We start from the raw sequence: 15,760 nt of genomic DNA on the forward strand, positions 1-15,760 counted from the left end.
GAATTGCGCCAAAGTACTACGCCAATAAAGAAATACCTTTGCATTTAATAAAGAGAGAGGCAATGACTACACTCTTTATTATTAGAATACTATGAATTTTGCCCAGCCTCAATGTTATTGAGAAATTTTCTTTTTGAGCCCGAATAGGTTTTGATATATCCTTATTTTTTTATCCAATATTGCCTCAGGAATAAAGCTTTCTCTTGAATAGAAAGCACACGTTTTGAAAAAGCGAATAATGTCAGTATTGAGATTCTATGTTGCGAAAATTTCGAAAAAAGCAACTACCGAAAATGTGCACTCTGAGTCAAAGATCCCCTATTTTTCCTCTCCCAACGTCTGTCAATAGAGTTTTAGCATGACTCTTCACCTACCCAATTTCTCCCAAAAAAAAATAATCTGTGTTCTTCTGAGAAACGTCGAATTTTCTATCCTCAGCGGTATAGAATTTTGTTAAACTTGGTCTGGGAGATGCTTTTTTAGCCTCTCTAGATGGTATGATTTCAAAAAATTTCTTTCGCGTCGGACCGAACCATGGTCGGTCCTCCTACGTATATCCATCAAATTTTATGAAAGTCACGTCCTAAGAGTTGTAAGTACCTTTTATACAGCTGAATATTCTAAGTAAATTCAATTATCTTGATTTTTGTTTTCTAAGTCGTTTTCCCCTCAAACTGTTTCCACAACACTTACCATAAATTGCTTGGTGGTGCCATGACCCACTGCACACTTTATATTCATTCGCTCTGCTGACTCCCCCAATTGACATGACAGATTTACGGCCCTGGCCAGCACGCGTTTGTAAATTTATATGTGGCACATTTGAAACATTAACAAGCTAATAAAAATATATTGAAGTATAGAAATGACATGTTTTATTTGGAAACTATTGTAAGAAAAATGATCTATAACAATATAACTTAAAGCTTGTAGGCTGAAGAATACATGAGGAAGCCTCATAACAAGCTGTCCAGCCATGTATCCTATTGGAGTGTTTACAGGCATCGTGCAGCCGTTGGGCTAGCAGGGTCTATAGCCCCCTCTACTTTTTTGCAATAATAGGTAAGAGAATTTTTGGAAAGTTTACTCTAACGAAACTTTGGAACCTCAGAAGTAGCAGTTCTTCTTGACTGGGAACCCTTTTTGTTTACTTTTTGGTGTATTATATTGTTATATCTATTTCTACAGTAATTGATAGCTTCTCTGAATCGGACTGCTTATAAAAAGTAAGTTGAAAGAAGCAGGTCTTTTCTAAAAGGGACGTTTTCCGGCGCTCTAAGGGCGTGGCCTCAAAGGTTTTTGATCACTCCCTTTTCGGCCCACCCACTTTTAGACCGGTGCGCGGTGCCTGTGTTTTAGATTTTGCAATCGACTTAGATTTAGTTTGAATATCCAACAGTAGAAAATCACTAAGTATAAATAAGAATCTGTACAAATGAAATAACAAGGTGGACAAAACTGACACAGAAGTAACGCAATGATATTTGAAAGTAAAATAGAAAGGTAATACCGATATGTATCTGTTCAAAAGTTTTGTCCAAGGTTTGCTATTTATCATTTACAGTTCCGCTGACACAAGAGTTTCATAGTTTTATAAATATAGTTTTACAAATGCCACTTTTATAAATGAAAAATAATTTTTCTTTTTTTATCAGTTACAGTTCCGCTGAAACATAGTTTCTTAGTTTAATGCCAGCAAAAGTAAGATTTTTTTAGTTTGTGGAGACTGTTGGAAGAGAAAAATATATTATGTGAGTGAAGATTGTCTTGTATTATGATCGTAGTTGTAACAAAAATAACATTTGATGTGCAGCGTCAGCTTAGACGTCTCATCTCAAACATATAAATTTTTTGAAAGTTAAATAGCTTTAAAAACGTTTATGAATAGGTTTCTAAATAGGTTTTAACCATTTATAAATAGGTTTACTGTGAGCAGCATTGTGTGCAATGTCACTAATACCCTAATAATTTTGCTTGGGTTACGTTTTCAAGGTTCTAGTGTGGATTTACGAGCGAGCACTGCAACAGTCAAGTTTGCCAACAGAGTACATGAGATTGCCCAAGTGAAGAAATTTAAGGTCTCCTCATTTGGCAATCTCGTGTACTCTGTGTACCAGGTCTCCTTGTTTATTTCAACGCGCAGTGATAACCAATTTGTGCAGTGATGATAAATCGTGATTGTGCATGCAGCAACCACCCGTAGACACAAAAAGCTTATAACACTACAATATTAAAAATAAGAACATAACAGTAACAATAACTATATTCTATCAAAACTCTATAAAATTTTCTCAGTACCTAAAAGCTGTCTAGTTTGCTTTGTCCTTAAAAACATTTTAAAACCTAGACCACTCGTTCCTTATTAAGATCTTTTGTAAAAACTTGGGTGAAAGCCAAAAGAATACCAATTTTGCTGAGCCTCAATATCCTTAAATTTGTTTTGATTTTGAGCCTAAGATTGTTCTTAAATTTTCCTTAAGCAACATAAGGTGTAACTAAGTCCATTAAAGCGTCTATGACTCCAAGGGAGGTTACGTCTATTTCCAAACATACAGTATATCGTGAAACTCGCATTTGATTTGCGTTTGAAGAAGCTTGAGCCTTGCATTATTCTTCAATTATTCTTAAATCAAGGCGATTTGAGACTTTATATTCTAATAGTCTTAATTCTTTATTCTTATATTTAAAAAGTGTGTAGGAAAACGTTGTACACAGGTACGGTCTGATTCGGGTGGCAAAGTGGCGATCGCCACCCGGGCCCACAGACATGTAAAGAAAAATAATAACGGACCTTTTATGCAACAGTTGAAGAGGATAATATTCATCAACTGAAATATTACAGTCAAAGCCAAGGTCCCTAGCATGCGTGCTGGCTTAACAACCACGTTGGAAAATGAAGTCTGCGCGCCTTCCACAGGGCTCAACTATGACCAACTTCTACTACAATGCTTATTCAGTTACCGGTCTTCTCGGGACACGGGAGTTCAAGATTCGCGCGGATAATCCGAAATTCCGGATAATTGAAATTATACGAATAACGGCACAAACCAACATTTCTAAAAAAGACGAACGTTATGACAGTTTGTTTCTATGCACACATTACAATCTAATGCACCCAATACTCTGAAAATACTCATAAAATATTTCAAAAAGAAAGCAAGAAAAACGCTCCCGACATATCATCAAAAATGCTGAAAGTTTCCTTAGATTTTTTCAAATTTTTTACGGACTGGATAATCGAAGTCCGGATAAACGGTGGGTTAGATAACTGAATAATTACTGTATATAGAATATCTATTTCAAATTTTGCACAAAGTCAAGACTGTCCTACTTCCTAGCAAAATAATTTGAAACTGAATGTAATAGAGATCAAGGAGCTGTTGTTTTTGGGTAGTTGTCTGGAGTCACCATTGTTATATTTTTAGCAAATAATGACCTTCCAAGAGTCATATTACTTTAAGTGAAGAATGTTTTGTAAGAAGACAGCTTCTCGAACTGAGAAAAGCGCCTAAATTTTTGAATCAATTTTTGCGAAAGGAGCACATAAGATCTTTCGCAAAAACAAACTTTCGCGTTTTAGTGAAAATCATGAATTTTGCGCAAAAAAATTCTATTCAACTGACGCTTCCTTCTATTTTTAATTCCACGTGATACCAGCAAAGCAATTAATACAATATTCAAGTTTTTCCAAAACAATCATCCGTAATTAAAGTTTCAAAGAGGATAAACAGCAAAATTTTTTGGGTATTTCACAAAAACAAAATTTTGCAATTTTAGTATTTCAGGTAGTTTTGCGTATCAAACACTCGCAATTTTAGGCCAAAAAGGCTAAAAACACCTAAGTTTCTTCCCTCGAAAGTTTCTTCCCTTAAAGTAGAAAGCAACTGTCAAAGCCCTCACCCGACTTCCCTTTAAGTTCTTCTTCCATCTGAAACCCTATGAATGGTGCATGTCGAGAAGTTTAATGTTTGCAAATTGTTTAATGAACAACTTGTTTGAAATTATGAATTTTGGTACAGGCTAAATTATCGATTTTAATTTAAGTTTTCTCAATGATGTTTTAGCGTGAATAAGTTTGCAGGTAACTAAATTTGTAGCCAAAATTCTAACCTAGACAAATGAAAAGGTGATACATGCAAGAGCAGAAATAGCAGGTTGAATTCTTGATTTTTCTTGGCTCAGTTTCAGAATATTACATGTACTAGGTTCGTTTGACATTATTGCTAGAGGTGTTAGACTAGAATTACTATTTTGAACTGTTATTAGAGTTTCTTGGAGTAACAAATAGAACTTTTGTTTTGCTGTTATTGTGCAAGGTTTAATTGCACAGAATCCTTGATTTAAATAGTGTACAGCATCGATCAATTATTGACTTGGATGGAGCGTATTTAATACTTTCAATCTTTTGGTTGTACAAAACTTTAAAGTGACTTTGAAAAAAGTAAACACTTGAGTCTACTAAATTCGTCTGACACTCTTCAGAGTATTAAACGTCAGAACATAGATCAAAAACCCTACGCTAGGAAATATATATACCCAGTTGTGGATCGAAATAGGCCAATTAGAAACGCGAGCACATGACCGTTGAGGTTGCCCAATCAGTGCCGCTTGCCTATAGAGATTGTTAACAATGGAGTCCTAATGAGAAAACGAACATGAAATTTACAATGCAGGCACAATCGACACAAAAATTGTACTCATATTTTTGAAGTATCGTGATAAGTGCTAATCTGCGCTCAATAATTTCATGCTATGAAGTATGGAACAGTTTCCAAAACGGGGCAAGATTGAAGTTCTTGTACCACCAAGATTGAAGTTCTTCATGCAATCTTCATGTAGTGGAAAGAAAAGTATTTCTGACTTTCCATGTGCTTAGGAAGGACGGCTAAATGCCACTTTGTGTATAATTAAAATGGCAACAGTTAAAAGAAGTAGATACCCAAGTGAGCAAAAAGGTTTCTTCTAAAAATGACACCATTAAGGCCCCGTTCACACGGGAACGCAATCGTTCCGTTCCGTTCTTTTCCGTTCCGAAAAGCGGAACGCTCAGGGGTTGTGTTCACACGGAAACGCTTCAAACGACATAGTTCCGTTCCAAAAAGTGGAACGATAAAATAAGTGATACGAAAAGTGGAACGGCACGCAATCGTTCCGTTCCGTTCCCGTGTGAACGCGCAGAACTGGTCCAGAAAATGGAACGATAAGAGTTTTGCCCTTGGCGCATGCGTCTGTGTTGTTGTTGAGGGAAGGAAAAGGTGACAATAATAAACTCAGCGAAGAAAATGGAGGATTTCAAAAACACCATTGGCTGAATCTCGTCGTTAGTCCATTTAAAAGATTCAACACCATTCTGCAAACATCGAAATTCCTTGCTTTTAGGGTTGGCTTCAATCTTCCCACGAGCTTGCTTATTTTGGGGCGCCTTTGTATTCTCCATTTATTCAAATTGTTTAAAAAATTCAGAGATAGCTCAGAGATAAATCGAAATGATGAAATCTATCTCCATTATGGACATGCGCGTTAAAAATCATTCGCTTATTTTGGCGCGCAAATTGCAGAACGGAACGATTGCGTTCCCGTCTGAACATAAACAAAAATCGATACGCAATCGTTCCGTTACCGTGTGAACAGTATACCTTTTCGTTCCAGAAACTGGAACAAAAATGGAACGGAACGATTGCGTTCCCGTGTGAACGGGGCCCAAGTTATCAAATCAAGCATTTTAAAGCTATTAGTGGCTTCTTGAATATAGAAATTCATGCTGGAAACCATGAGATTCAAATTATGTCATCAACGTAAAGAAGTTGATAATTATCATATCATCATAGTAAAGCTTTACAAGCTCGAGACTAATATCTTTTTCACCCCAGATAGCTTTCTAAAGCTTTGCTATATTTACTCTTGATTTTGATACAGCAATTTACTCTCTCGATATACATGGACTTCAACATGTCAATACGTGCAATTGCGGTAAAACGAGATTAAAAGCTTTTGAATAAACTATTTAAACCTTTTCTATATAATACTATCAAGATCTTGCTAACATGGATAAGCCATTACCTAAATCATGTGCAAAAGTCAATCGTGCAGTAGTGCTAAAAGATGGCATCAAATTTATTGCAGTCCTAACAATGTTTGTGGTTCAATTGCGTCTCACCTTCATTTCAGAGAAATATATGGTACCATAGCGGTCGTCAATGGGTCTCCATGACATAGTTGCATATGCCTCATACAGACTGCTTGGATATCGTCCGTTAAGATAGCCTATATGACAAATGCCATACCACCAACCACCAAAACCACGACGTGGACAATCGAAACGAGTCTCGTCGTTACGATCGAATGTTGCGAATTTCCTACCATTGTGCATTCCAGAGAGAGCATCCCCAGCTGTTCCTGAATATTGAGCAACATTCAAACGGAAACCATCTGTTTCACTGCCAATCTTGAAGCTGCCGTATTTTGCAAAAAGTAACTGGTCTCTTTTATGTATATGTTTTAACTCAATGCGAAGAGTGGTGCTTGCATCAGGTCTGGCAAGAGAGTGCATATTCTCGAGGCCAATCCACAAATTCTTTTCCACAGATCCAAAACCAAGTTTGTAATCAGACCAATTGCGGTTGAAATCAGTTGATGGATCAACACGGCGCTGTATTACAGTCCAACCTCCACAATCTGTTTTCATATCGCAGTAAACCTTTAAGACCTTCTTGTTTGGTGTGTTGATATCATATACTCCGTTTCTTCGTATCCCTCGGTCATACAAATCCTTGCAACTAACTGGATAACAAAAAGAAACGTGTAAGTGATCCAGTAAAAAGTTTTGCATTTTCAGCTTCGATTAATTGATCCTTATATTTCATCAAATACAAAGATTTAAGAAAAGGGATATTGAAGAAGTAATTAATTTTTGAAAGACCGAAAGTAAGCGAAAGTAAGTTCTTCTCTTCAACCAGGAGAGAGGTTAGCGGTCGCTGATTGGTGAAAACAAAATAACCAATCAAACTCGTTTTTGCTGTCACGTTACTTTCGATCTATACCTGAATACAAGCTTTTAGCTTACTTTCGATAATTATCCGATGTTTATACTCTGAAGAACGTCGAACGAAAAGTACTTCAGTAGGCAATGTTTCCGGTATTTTGTGCCATCCTCAAATTTTGCGCTACCAAAAACTTATTTGAATAATGAAATATATGATTTAAAGATACTTAGATGAATAACGCAATTTTTAAGCCAGGGTATAAGAAGCCAAAGAGCTCCAGAACAAAACAGTAGATAAAGAAGAAATGCTTATACTGTAATGCCTCAAATAAGCGCCCGGGCGCTTATTTAATTTGTGAGGCTCCAGGGTGGGCGCTTATTCGAGAGAGTTACTCAATGGAGGGGGCGCTTATTTAAAGAGCAGATTTGGGTGCAAATTGTGTTCTTCATTAATCTTTCGTGATGAATTGCTTTCCAATTTTGTTTTCGTTGGAAATTCGAATAAGCCCCCATTTCTGAAGGTTGAAGGATGGGCGCTTATTTGAGAACGGGCCCTTATTCGGAGGGGGCGCTTATTCAATAACTTTACCTCTAGGGTGGGCGCTTGTTCGAGGGGGGCTCTTATTTGAGGGGGGCGCTTGTTCGAGGCATTACGGTATAAGAAAGTAGAATAAATTAATAGTCTAGCTGTTCAGAAGCACAGCAAAGATTAGAACAAAATTTTAGAAAGCTAAATCGATTATATTGCAACTCTTGAGAAAGATTGGAGCTTAATCGAGCTTACCGAACAAATGAGACGTGAGCACATTAGATCTAGCACAAAAGACCGTCTTGTTGCACATATCTTGATTCGTTGCTTCAATACTCTTTTTCAAACAAGCCCTTCCAAATGTTTTAGATACCTTAAGCGCGCATTTGGAAGATCAACAGTTTCCTATCACCTTACTCCGCTATCCTTACTCCGCTAGCAATACTGACCATGGATTGATCGGAAAGATTTATCTCTTAATTATGCGACAGGAGCTATTTGGACAACATTGAATCTGTCAGATTCATTTTCAAAGATATTGTTTGAAAAAAGAGGGAGACAAGTTTGAAATTCGAAAAAATTGACAGTAAAGAAAACAAACTATTGGCAAACATTATATCGTGGAAAAAATGTCAAAAAAGTCAAAAAATTCTTAATAAGACATTAACTCCTAATTTTCTCTAAAACCTACATCTATAAGTAAACAAACAAATTGTCTCGAAAACATAAAAATGCTCACATGCAGGCTTCTTTGGTGTTCTTTTCCATACAACATTGTAACTTTCTTTATCTTTCAAAGAAGAATCTTTGGTGTTGATTTGGTACTCTTCTGTAGACTGTCTTTTCATAACGTGATAACAGGTCGCTCCCCGATCACAGGAAAAGAAATCAGGTTTGATGAATGCTGTCTCCTTGTCCAGGTTGATTTCTTCTTCTCGTTTGTCTTGTTGGAAGAAGCTACCAAATGTTGCAAAGCTGCCTGAATTATTGATTTCTGCAGAAATTTTGCAAATTTGAAGACACAAAATGTACAAAATGTACTTCCCCATAGTTTCGCACTGTAGTTTTACTTTCCGTCTCTCTCAGTCATCAGAAATTTAATGCGTTGTTGTTGTTGTTTTCGTCAGTTACTAATACACAGCACAATTAGATTGAGATGTATTCGATTTTCCTCTCCTCTGTACCATATCTATGCTGGTGTCCACAATTCGTCTACCCAGGTCACAAGTTCTTCTTGCGTAAAACCTATTCCTGCTTGAATTGCACAGCAGTCTGGATACCTGAATAATCAATAATCTCAGTTTGGATTACTGAGCTTCTTGACCAGGTATTTAACCAAAAACAAGCAGTAAATCAGATGTGGCTTTAGGAAAGAATTCTTGGATAAATTGCTCTTGAAAAAGTCATATTTTTAGAAGTATTCAGAAGATCGTTTCCATTCATGTTGATTTATGCTCATTGTCGCTACCAGTCCCTGGGAATCTTTTATGGTAGTTCGTTCTTCTCTATGTTTTGGGAAGTTTCACATCCTTCTCATGTTGTGAAAATGAATTGAAATTAAAATTGATCATTTTGCAACAAAGGTAGAAATTATTTTTGGCAATGGCGTCCAGATTTTTTAATTCCGAGCTCGAGCATGTACTTATCGTTTTAAACTCAAGCATCGACGTTAGAAACAGTCTGAGCGAAGAATTTGAAGCAAAAGCTCGCGAAAGAGTTTTGTCATGGGGCTAGGAACAAATAATGTATAACTCAGCGTGCTGCTAAATTCTTTGAATCATCTTTTACTTTAAAATTTTTATAATTCTCATAGCTATTTCCTAAAAATGGATTGAAATGAATATATTGGGAGCATTAGGCTCACAATTCTTCTAGCTTTTGTTTCAGAAATCTTAACGTGGACTAAAGTTGACTAGGCAGTATGAAAATCAACTAACTAATCGACTTAACTGTTCTGCAGTTCCCGTTTCTTTGCTTACCAGTTACAGCTCTCAAATTCAAATTTTTTTTTCAGCTACAAGAAATCAAATGTGAAATATACGAAAATATGAATTAATTACGATATTAGAGATATCTAAAACATCCTACTGATCATATCTACATTACAATTTGAAATAAATGTTGACGAACCATGGGAAAAACAAATTTGATGGCTATCTGGGGCATGCACCAGAACGACGTATGTTGAAGTTGATGAACGTTTAGCTTGAAGAAAAGGATAAACAGCAAGAAATAAACCATAAAAAAAACAAAGCTCATAAAAAAGAAAAATTGCCTATAAAGATGGGAAAGAAAAATTTTTGGCTTAGAAGAAATAAAGTAAACAAGATGAAATTTTGGAAATAAAGCATAGACACCAAATTAAACGATCAAGATCTAGTTTGGGAACAAAGCCGCAAGTTCTTCTTGCGTACAACCTATTCCTGCTTGAATTGCACAGCAGTCTGGATACCTGAATGATCAATAATCTCAGTTTGGATTACTGAGCTTCTTGAACAGGTATTTAACCACAAAACACGCCCCAAATCAGATGTCGGTTCAGAAAAAAATTTCTTTGAGATATTGCTCTTTATATAGTCATTTCTTTAAACGAATTCAGAAGACTGCTTCCATTCATGTTGATAACTATTCTATTTTCGTTGTCCCTTTTCTATGTTTAAAACAAAGCTACGTCGAACATGGATTGAAAATGTCTGGGGTCACTTGTTTTGTAAGAGAAACTGTTTCATTCTTCTTCTAAAATAATGCGCGGGTTTAACTGCAAAGCATCACGATTAACTTCCTTATATAGTCGACTTAACGATGGCATCACTCAAATGAGCGCATTCTTGAATACGCTCCCATTATCGATTTATATAACTTGGCATTTCATTATAGCTCGAATATTTACATAAAAGATAGGCAGTATTGGGATTCTGTTTAGGTAGGCAAGATTTGGACTCTGTTTTACTAAGCCTCTGTACCTATCTATGTATGCAACAACCCGTTTGATGATGTCATATCTATTGGCACAATCTTGACTGACACTTAACAGAAAAAACTTGTGCTTCAACATAGGCAACACTTTCAATTCTTTACTAATAGTTGATTGATTACATCAGCATAAATCTCAAATCCCTGATTGACTGACATGTATAGTAGTGGCGACTTGCAGCGGTACTTGTGGTACCAGTCTAGTACCAGTCTAGTACCATTTTAGTTTGAAAGATTTTTTTATTGTACGATTTTGCTTTTTTCTATGATAATTGAATTAATGGCAATAAAAGGAATAGCAGCGGAATACATCATATCTTAATTCTAACCCTGCTCATCTTAATACTCATTAAAAGATTGGCACCACAGTCCTAGACCTCATTCATCCAGTACTGCAGAAGTCTGTCCCATTGTCATTTCTGACTCAACGTGATATAAAACTGTTTGTCTTTTGATAATCCAACAATGAAAAAATCGTTCGCAGTACTAGATTCCTCTTTCTAGTGATAAAATGCTGTGATGACTAAAAACGACTGAAAGTGGACTTTCGTGGGGTCTATTTATGGTCTTTTTTCATCTAATCATCAAAACTCATTTAAGCATCAAAACTCAGAGAGAACTTTTTCACTTTAGGTAAAAATCCTTACAGAAAACTGACTTTCTTACCTATCAATTTCAAATTCAAAATAGATGCAATCTCTGGAAACAAGAGGTTGAGAATTGGAAGTAAAAATAGGAAAGAAAAGATTTTTTAACCAAATAACAAGATCATAATAATTATTACATCTGCTAGCGATGAAAATAATTTTTAAATGCTACTCAAGGAAAACTTCAAACATAAGTAATAGCTATTGCAAACTAAAAAAATGAAATTTAATGCCTATATATTTGGTTTAAGCTTAATCAAAAATGTAACTATAGGTAAAACTTCAGTCCTCCTGTCCTGCTGGACTTCTTGGCTTTGGTGAACGAGAAGGAGATCTGGAATATGCACGTCTGGCAGGTGACCTAGATCTGGATTTTGACCTTGACCTTGACCTTGATCTTGGTGACGGTGAGCGTCGCCTGGGTGACCTAGATAATGATCTTGATCGTCCACGCTTGGCAGCTGGGGAATCCTACAAAGAGCAATTTAAATGAAAGTTATCAAGGGTGCAAGTCCAATGCAAGTCAAAAATACGACATTCAAACAGCAATTTGTCACCATCAAATATCAAACTAACCATGCCTTATCTCAGAATAAAATTGTATAGCTGGGCTAACAGAAAATAGAGAATGCTGACAACACTTCACACGCTCTTAAAAAGGTTGCAACATTCAATAATGGTTTAATGAGCATTTTTTCCAACTTACCAATAATGGTTAACTAGCCTAAAACTGTTTCATGTGAAATGTCATAATACCCAAAGAAAAGCAAAAAAATTCAGGTTCTGTGACATAGCAAAGAGCTCATTTCAAATAGGAATTAGGAATGTTAAATATGAGAAGAAAAATTTCTCCTCATTTAAAATAATAAGGAACATATCTGTTTATGTAAGGAACATTTACACAGACTATCACAATATTTAGGTGGAACGAATTGGATGATTGCAACACTAGTCAAAATCAGAACTTTAGAATAAGATTTTATCCATTACCTATTGAAAGAATCTATCCTATATATTTATGTAAGTATATGGCTGCAAATAAGATGACTCCTGAGTTTCATCATGGCAATGCAATACTTACATCAATCAGATGAATCCTTTTGCCATAAAGTGTAGAGCCTTCTAACTTGCTCAGTGCTGTTTTCATATCTCGGTAGGACGAAAATTCAACTACCCTAGAAAAGAATGATAACAAAGTTATGTGCTGCTGTGCTTACATAGTAAAATGTAGAGCCCATCTGTTGGAGGGAGGGGCTGTAGATGTTTGTGACACTTCATTATAAGTTGCTTTGTAAGATATTCAGTTGGTTTTATAAACTTGTTGTTTGGTTGGTAAACCCCTCCCCCTAGATTGAACATTAATTAGGAGCAAAATTTTCTTAACCTACTCCAAGATCACAAAAATTCTAAAGAGCAATGTTTTACTTGTTTACTAAAACTTCTAGTGTTGAGCACAAAACATAAGGATCTTTGCAACATATTAATGCTGTTACAGTTGTGAAAATATGTAATTTTTTAAGGACAATTCAGGCTACACAAGTGACTGAATCAATGGGATGTTTTCTTATGATACAAAACAGCTCTAACCTACCCTTCTCCAATTTTTTCTCTATGACATTTTGTGAATGAAACCTCTCCTATTTGCCTGAAATGATCCTTCAGATCCTAAAAAATAGAATATAAAATACTCACATGTATGTTAGCATTTAAAAAGCAGTATATCTTCAAATGATACTCAACAGCCAGACAAGTTTAGTGCATTCTAGACACTTAAATGATAAAAGCTGGTTTTGACAATAGCTTGAGTTGATTGTATCAAATGCTGATTTTGTATTGAAGACTTAAACTTTAAGTTACCAAGCTCTAGGGAGGTAGTGTTAATGATTACTGATGAATCTTACGACTCTACTGAAAGATTGAATATATACATAATTCATTTTTCTAAAATTGTATTCTAATGAGTAACTCAAGAAAAGGTATGTTTATGTGTACAAATAAACATGAGATATGTTACTCATGCCCTGTCTTATGTATAGCTCTATCTTTTGGATTTCTGATAACAAATTACTCACCATGACACAAAAACCAAATTTAGCCAATGGCGATAAGAATATTTGGTCCAGTAACAAAGATGTCACTCTGCAGTTGCCAATGATTTACAAACAGAAAGACTCCTTATATACAGCCAGAACCAGTACTGATAACAAGTAAGATTTTGAGCCAAACCATGAACACAGTTTTACCCCAGAGAATCAATGATTGGCCACATAGGAAAAATTGTTCTTAAGTATACCAAAACGAGGGACCAGAAAGTCATACCATATCCAAGGAAAGATTATCTATACAAAGTAGGAAAATCAAGACAAAATGAATATAAGTTTGGTCATAAAAACTAAACAGATACATCAAACTGAGCTATAATGATTATTTTAACAAGTGGTTCTCAGCTTAAGCACAATAACTGTGGATAAGACAACTGAAAATAAAGCACTGTTAAAAAGGCTAAATTCATTTGGATGAAGAGCAGAAGCACCACAATTTGACACAATAGATAAACAGAAGAGAGCAGACCATGGATGCTAGCATTTCACATGTTGCTAGGGGTATTGATATTTATATTAAGGATTGTGCAAAATATGAATCTTTCAGCATTCTACTACTTGGCTACAACATAGCTTTATGTATTCTTTGTCAAATCTATAAGACAACCTATAATTTAAACTCTGCTGTTACTAGCCTGGTTTGCACACACTGGCAGCTTGTATGTTGGGGCTAGTGGGGCTCAGCCCTACACAAGATTTCCAAGCTTCAGTTTTAGGTTTATATACTTAGAAATAATAGACATCCATCATAATTTTAGCAGCACTCTTCTCTAAATTTGTAGCTTTACGGTCACACTGGGCTGAATCTTTTCAAATTGGTTCATAAAATAAAAGTGATACAGGAGAACTGTGTCACTGTCATCAATCCAAAATCCTAAAATCCAAAAACCATTCAGTTTATAATATACAATCAAACATCTTCAAAAGATTTTTCAAGATGCCAACACTTTAACATACTTTTGACCTTAAATATTGTAGATACAGACCTGCCAACCACATCGAGTGGACAAATTTTCCACAATCAGTCTGTTGTCTGTGTTAAATGGGGCTCCATATCGACTACTAAAATATAAAAAGATCTCTAAACAAAAATCAACACACCAAAAAGCGTGAATTTAAGAATAGTCAAAAAGTGTTTATCAACCAAAACACATCATATCATATCTAAAGGGGATACAAAAGTGGGTAATATAATTCATTTGTAGCTAACATTCTGATTAATTTGTTGACTTTTAGCTTGTAAATACTTCTAAATGAATTTTGCTTTCAGTACTGGAATTCTTTATATGATATCACCTGACCTTACTTGAGATTTTCAAGTTGATTGTCTTCACTTCTTTCTTTTATAAAATACGAGATTATTAAAAATTACCATCATAAGCATGGTAAGGGTGATGTTTTGTTAAAAAGTACTTTCGATTTCCTAATTGTATTTAGAAAAATTAATGTGCCTATCAAATGGTTAATGTCACAGACTTCCAATTTTTAACATATTGTTTACCACTGACTAACAACATACCTTGAGGGTCTTCTCCCACCCCCATGTTCTCTTCTACCACCCCCATAACCAGGTCTGTTTGGTTTTGCATGATCAAGAATTATTTTTGTTCCAAGAAGATCTTTGTGATTCAACTCGTACACAGCATCGTCAGCATCTCTGTAGTCAGCAAACTCCTATGAAAAATATAATGATGATAACAAGAAAGTTATAATTTAAAACGTGTTTATATGTAAAAAGATATGTAATCTAGACTATCTAGTAGACAGGCACTATACAACAATGAAATACTCAGTCCCTGCCTACATGTAATAACTTACAAACCAATCGCAAGACTCTGTAAATTTCTAAGAAAAAATTTCTGACTGTTGTCTTTCCAAAACCTTGATAAAATATACAAAATGTACATAGATACATAGCCTACATTCCCTAAATAGAGGTAGTTAATGATTAATTGATCGCAGAAAATAACAATGAACGCAGGAAAAGGAATAATCAGAAAAAAGTTGCGAAGACTGGCATTTGTAACGCTCAACTACAAAGATTTTTAAGCAGGCTTTGCTAAGGCATTGCTAAGGGTGGTTTTTGCTGTCAAAAAGATAATTGTCGAGCGAAAATGGTTGCTTATGGTGTGAGACTAAACTTTGAAGGAAACAAGGAAAAACTTGTAATCAACTAACGATCGAAAATAGATAAGCGGTGCTTACGATAAACGCAAAACCAGTTTTGAGTGTGATGTCCCTCACAGCTTTCGAGAAGCCAGCATCTTTGAAAAAGTCCTCAAGATCCCGAAGTCTAGCGTCTCGCGGAAGTCTTCCCATGAACACTCTATGAGAGCTAGGACTTCTGCTTCTACGTTCGCGACTCATGACTTGTTCTTCGTTAGGGAAAGTCTAGCGTTTTCCTCCCAATTACAGCACTCAGTTTTTGCAAAGATGTCGAAGACAACGCAGATGGAAAGAAGAGAACACTCTGCACATGCGCGCGACGATGATGACGATGCTTTTGTTGAGCATCTGATGATGATGA

The 15,760-nt window shown here is 35.6% G+C and overlaps 2 protein-coding genes across 3 annotated transcripts; both read right to left on the reverse strand.

Annotated features, from left to right (window-relative positions):
• Positions 1-6,003: 6,003 nt before the first annotated feature.
• Positions 6,004-8,560, reverse strand: LOC148957668 (microfibril-associated glycoprotein 4-like). Its single transcript, XM_089114833.1, has 2 exons — positions 8,251-8,560; positions 6,004-6,780 (listed from the first exon to the last, which is right to left on the reverse strand). The coding sequence occupies exons 1-2, from the start codon at positions 8,558-8,560 to the stop codon at positions 6,143-6,145; spliced, it is 948 nt and encodes a 315-aa protein (XP_088970959.1). The 3' UTR covers positions 6,004-6,142.
• A 2,698-nt stretch (positions 8,561-11,258) lies between these two features.
• LOC135684355 (serine/arginine-rich splicing factor 4) lies at positions 11,259-15,705 on the reverse strand. Of its 2 annotated transcripts, none has more exons than XM_065199892.2 (6): positions 15,439-15,705; positions 14,753-14,907; positions 14,220-14,292; positions 12,723-12,796; positions 12,213-12,306; positions 11,259-11,602 (listed from the first exon to the last, which is right to left on the reverse strand). In XM_065199892.2, exons 1-6 carry the CDS (start codon positions 15,598-15,600, stop codon positions 11,414-11,416), a joined length of 747 nt encoding a protein of 248 aa, XP_065055964.1. In that variant the 5' UTR covers positions 15,601-15,705; the 3' UTR covers positions 11,259-11,413. The 2 variants fall into 2 exon arrangements, with proteins under 2 accessions (XP_065055964.1, XP_065055963.1); XM_065199891.2 differs by having other exon boundaries at positions 14,220-14,295; positions 15,439-15,704.
• Positions 15,706-15,760: the final 55 nt, after the last annotated feature.

This window comes from Rhopilema esculentum, chromosome 21, assembly GCF_057945365.1.
Source record: "Rhopilema esculentum isolate cy_ngs chromosome 21, ASM5794536v1, whole genome shotgun sequence".
In the NCBI taxonomy this organism is placed as follows: Eukaryota; Metazoa; Cnidaria; class Scyphozoa; order Rhizostomeae; family Rhizostomatidae; genus Rhopilema; species Rhopilema esculentum.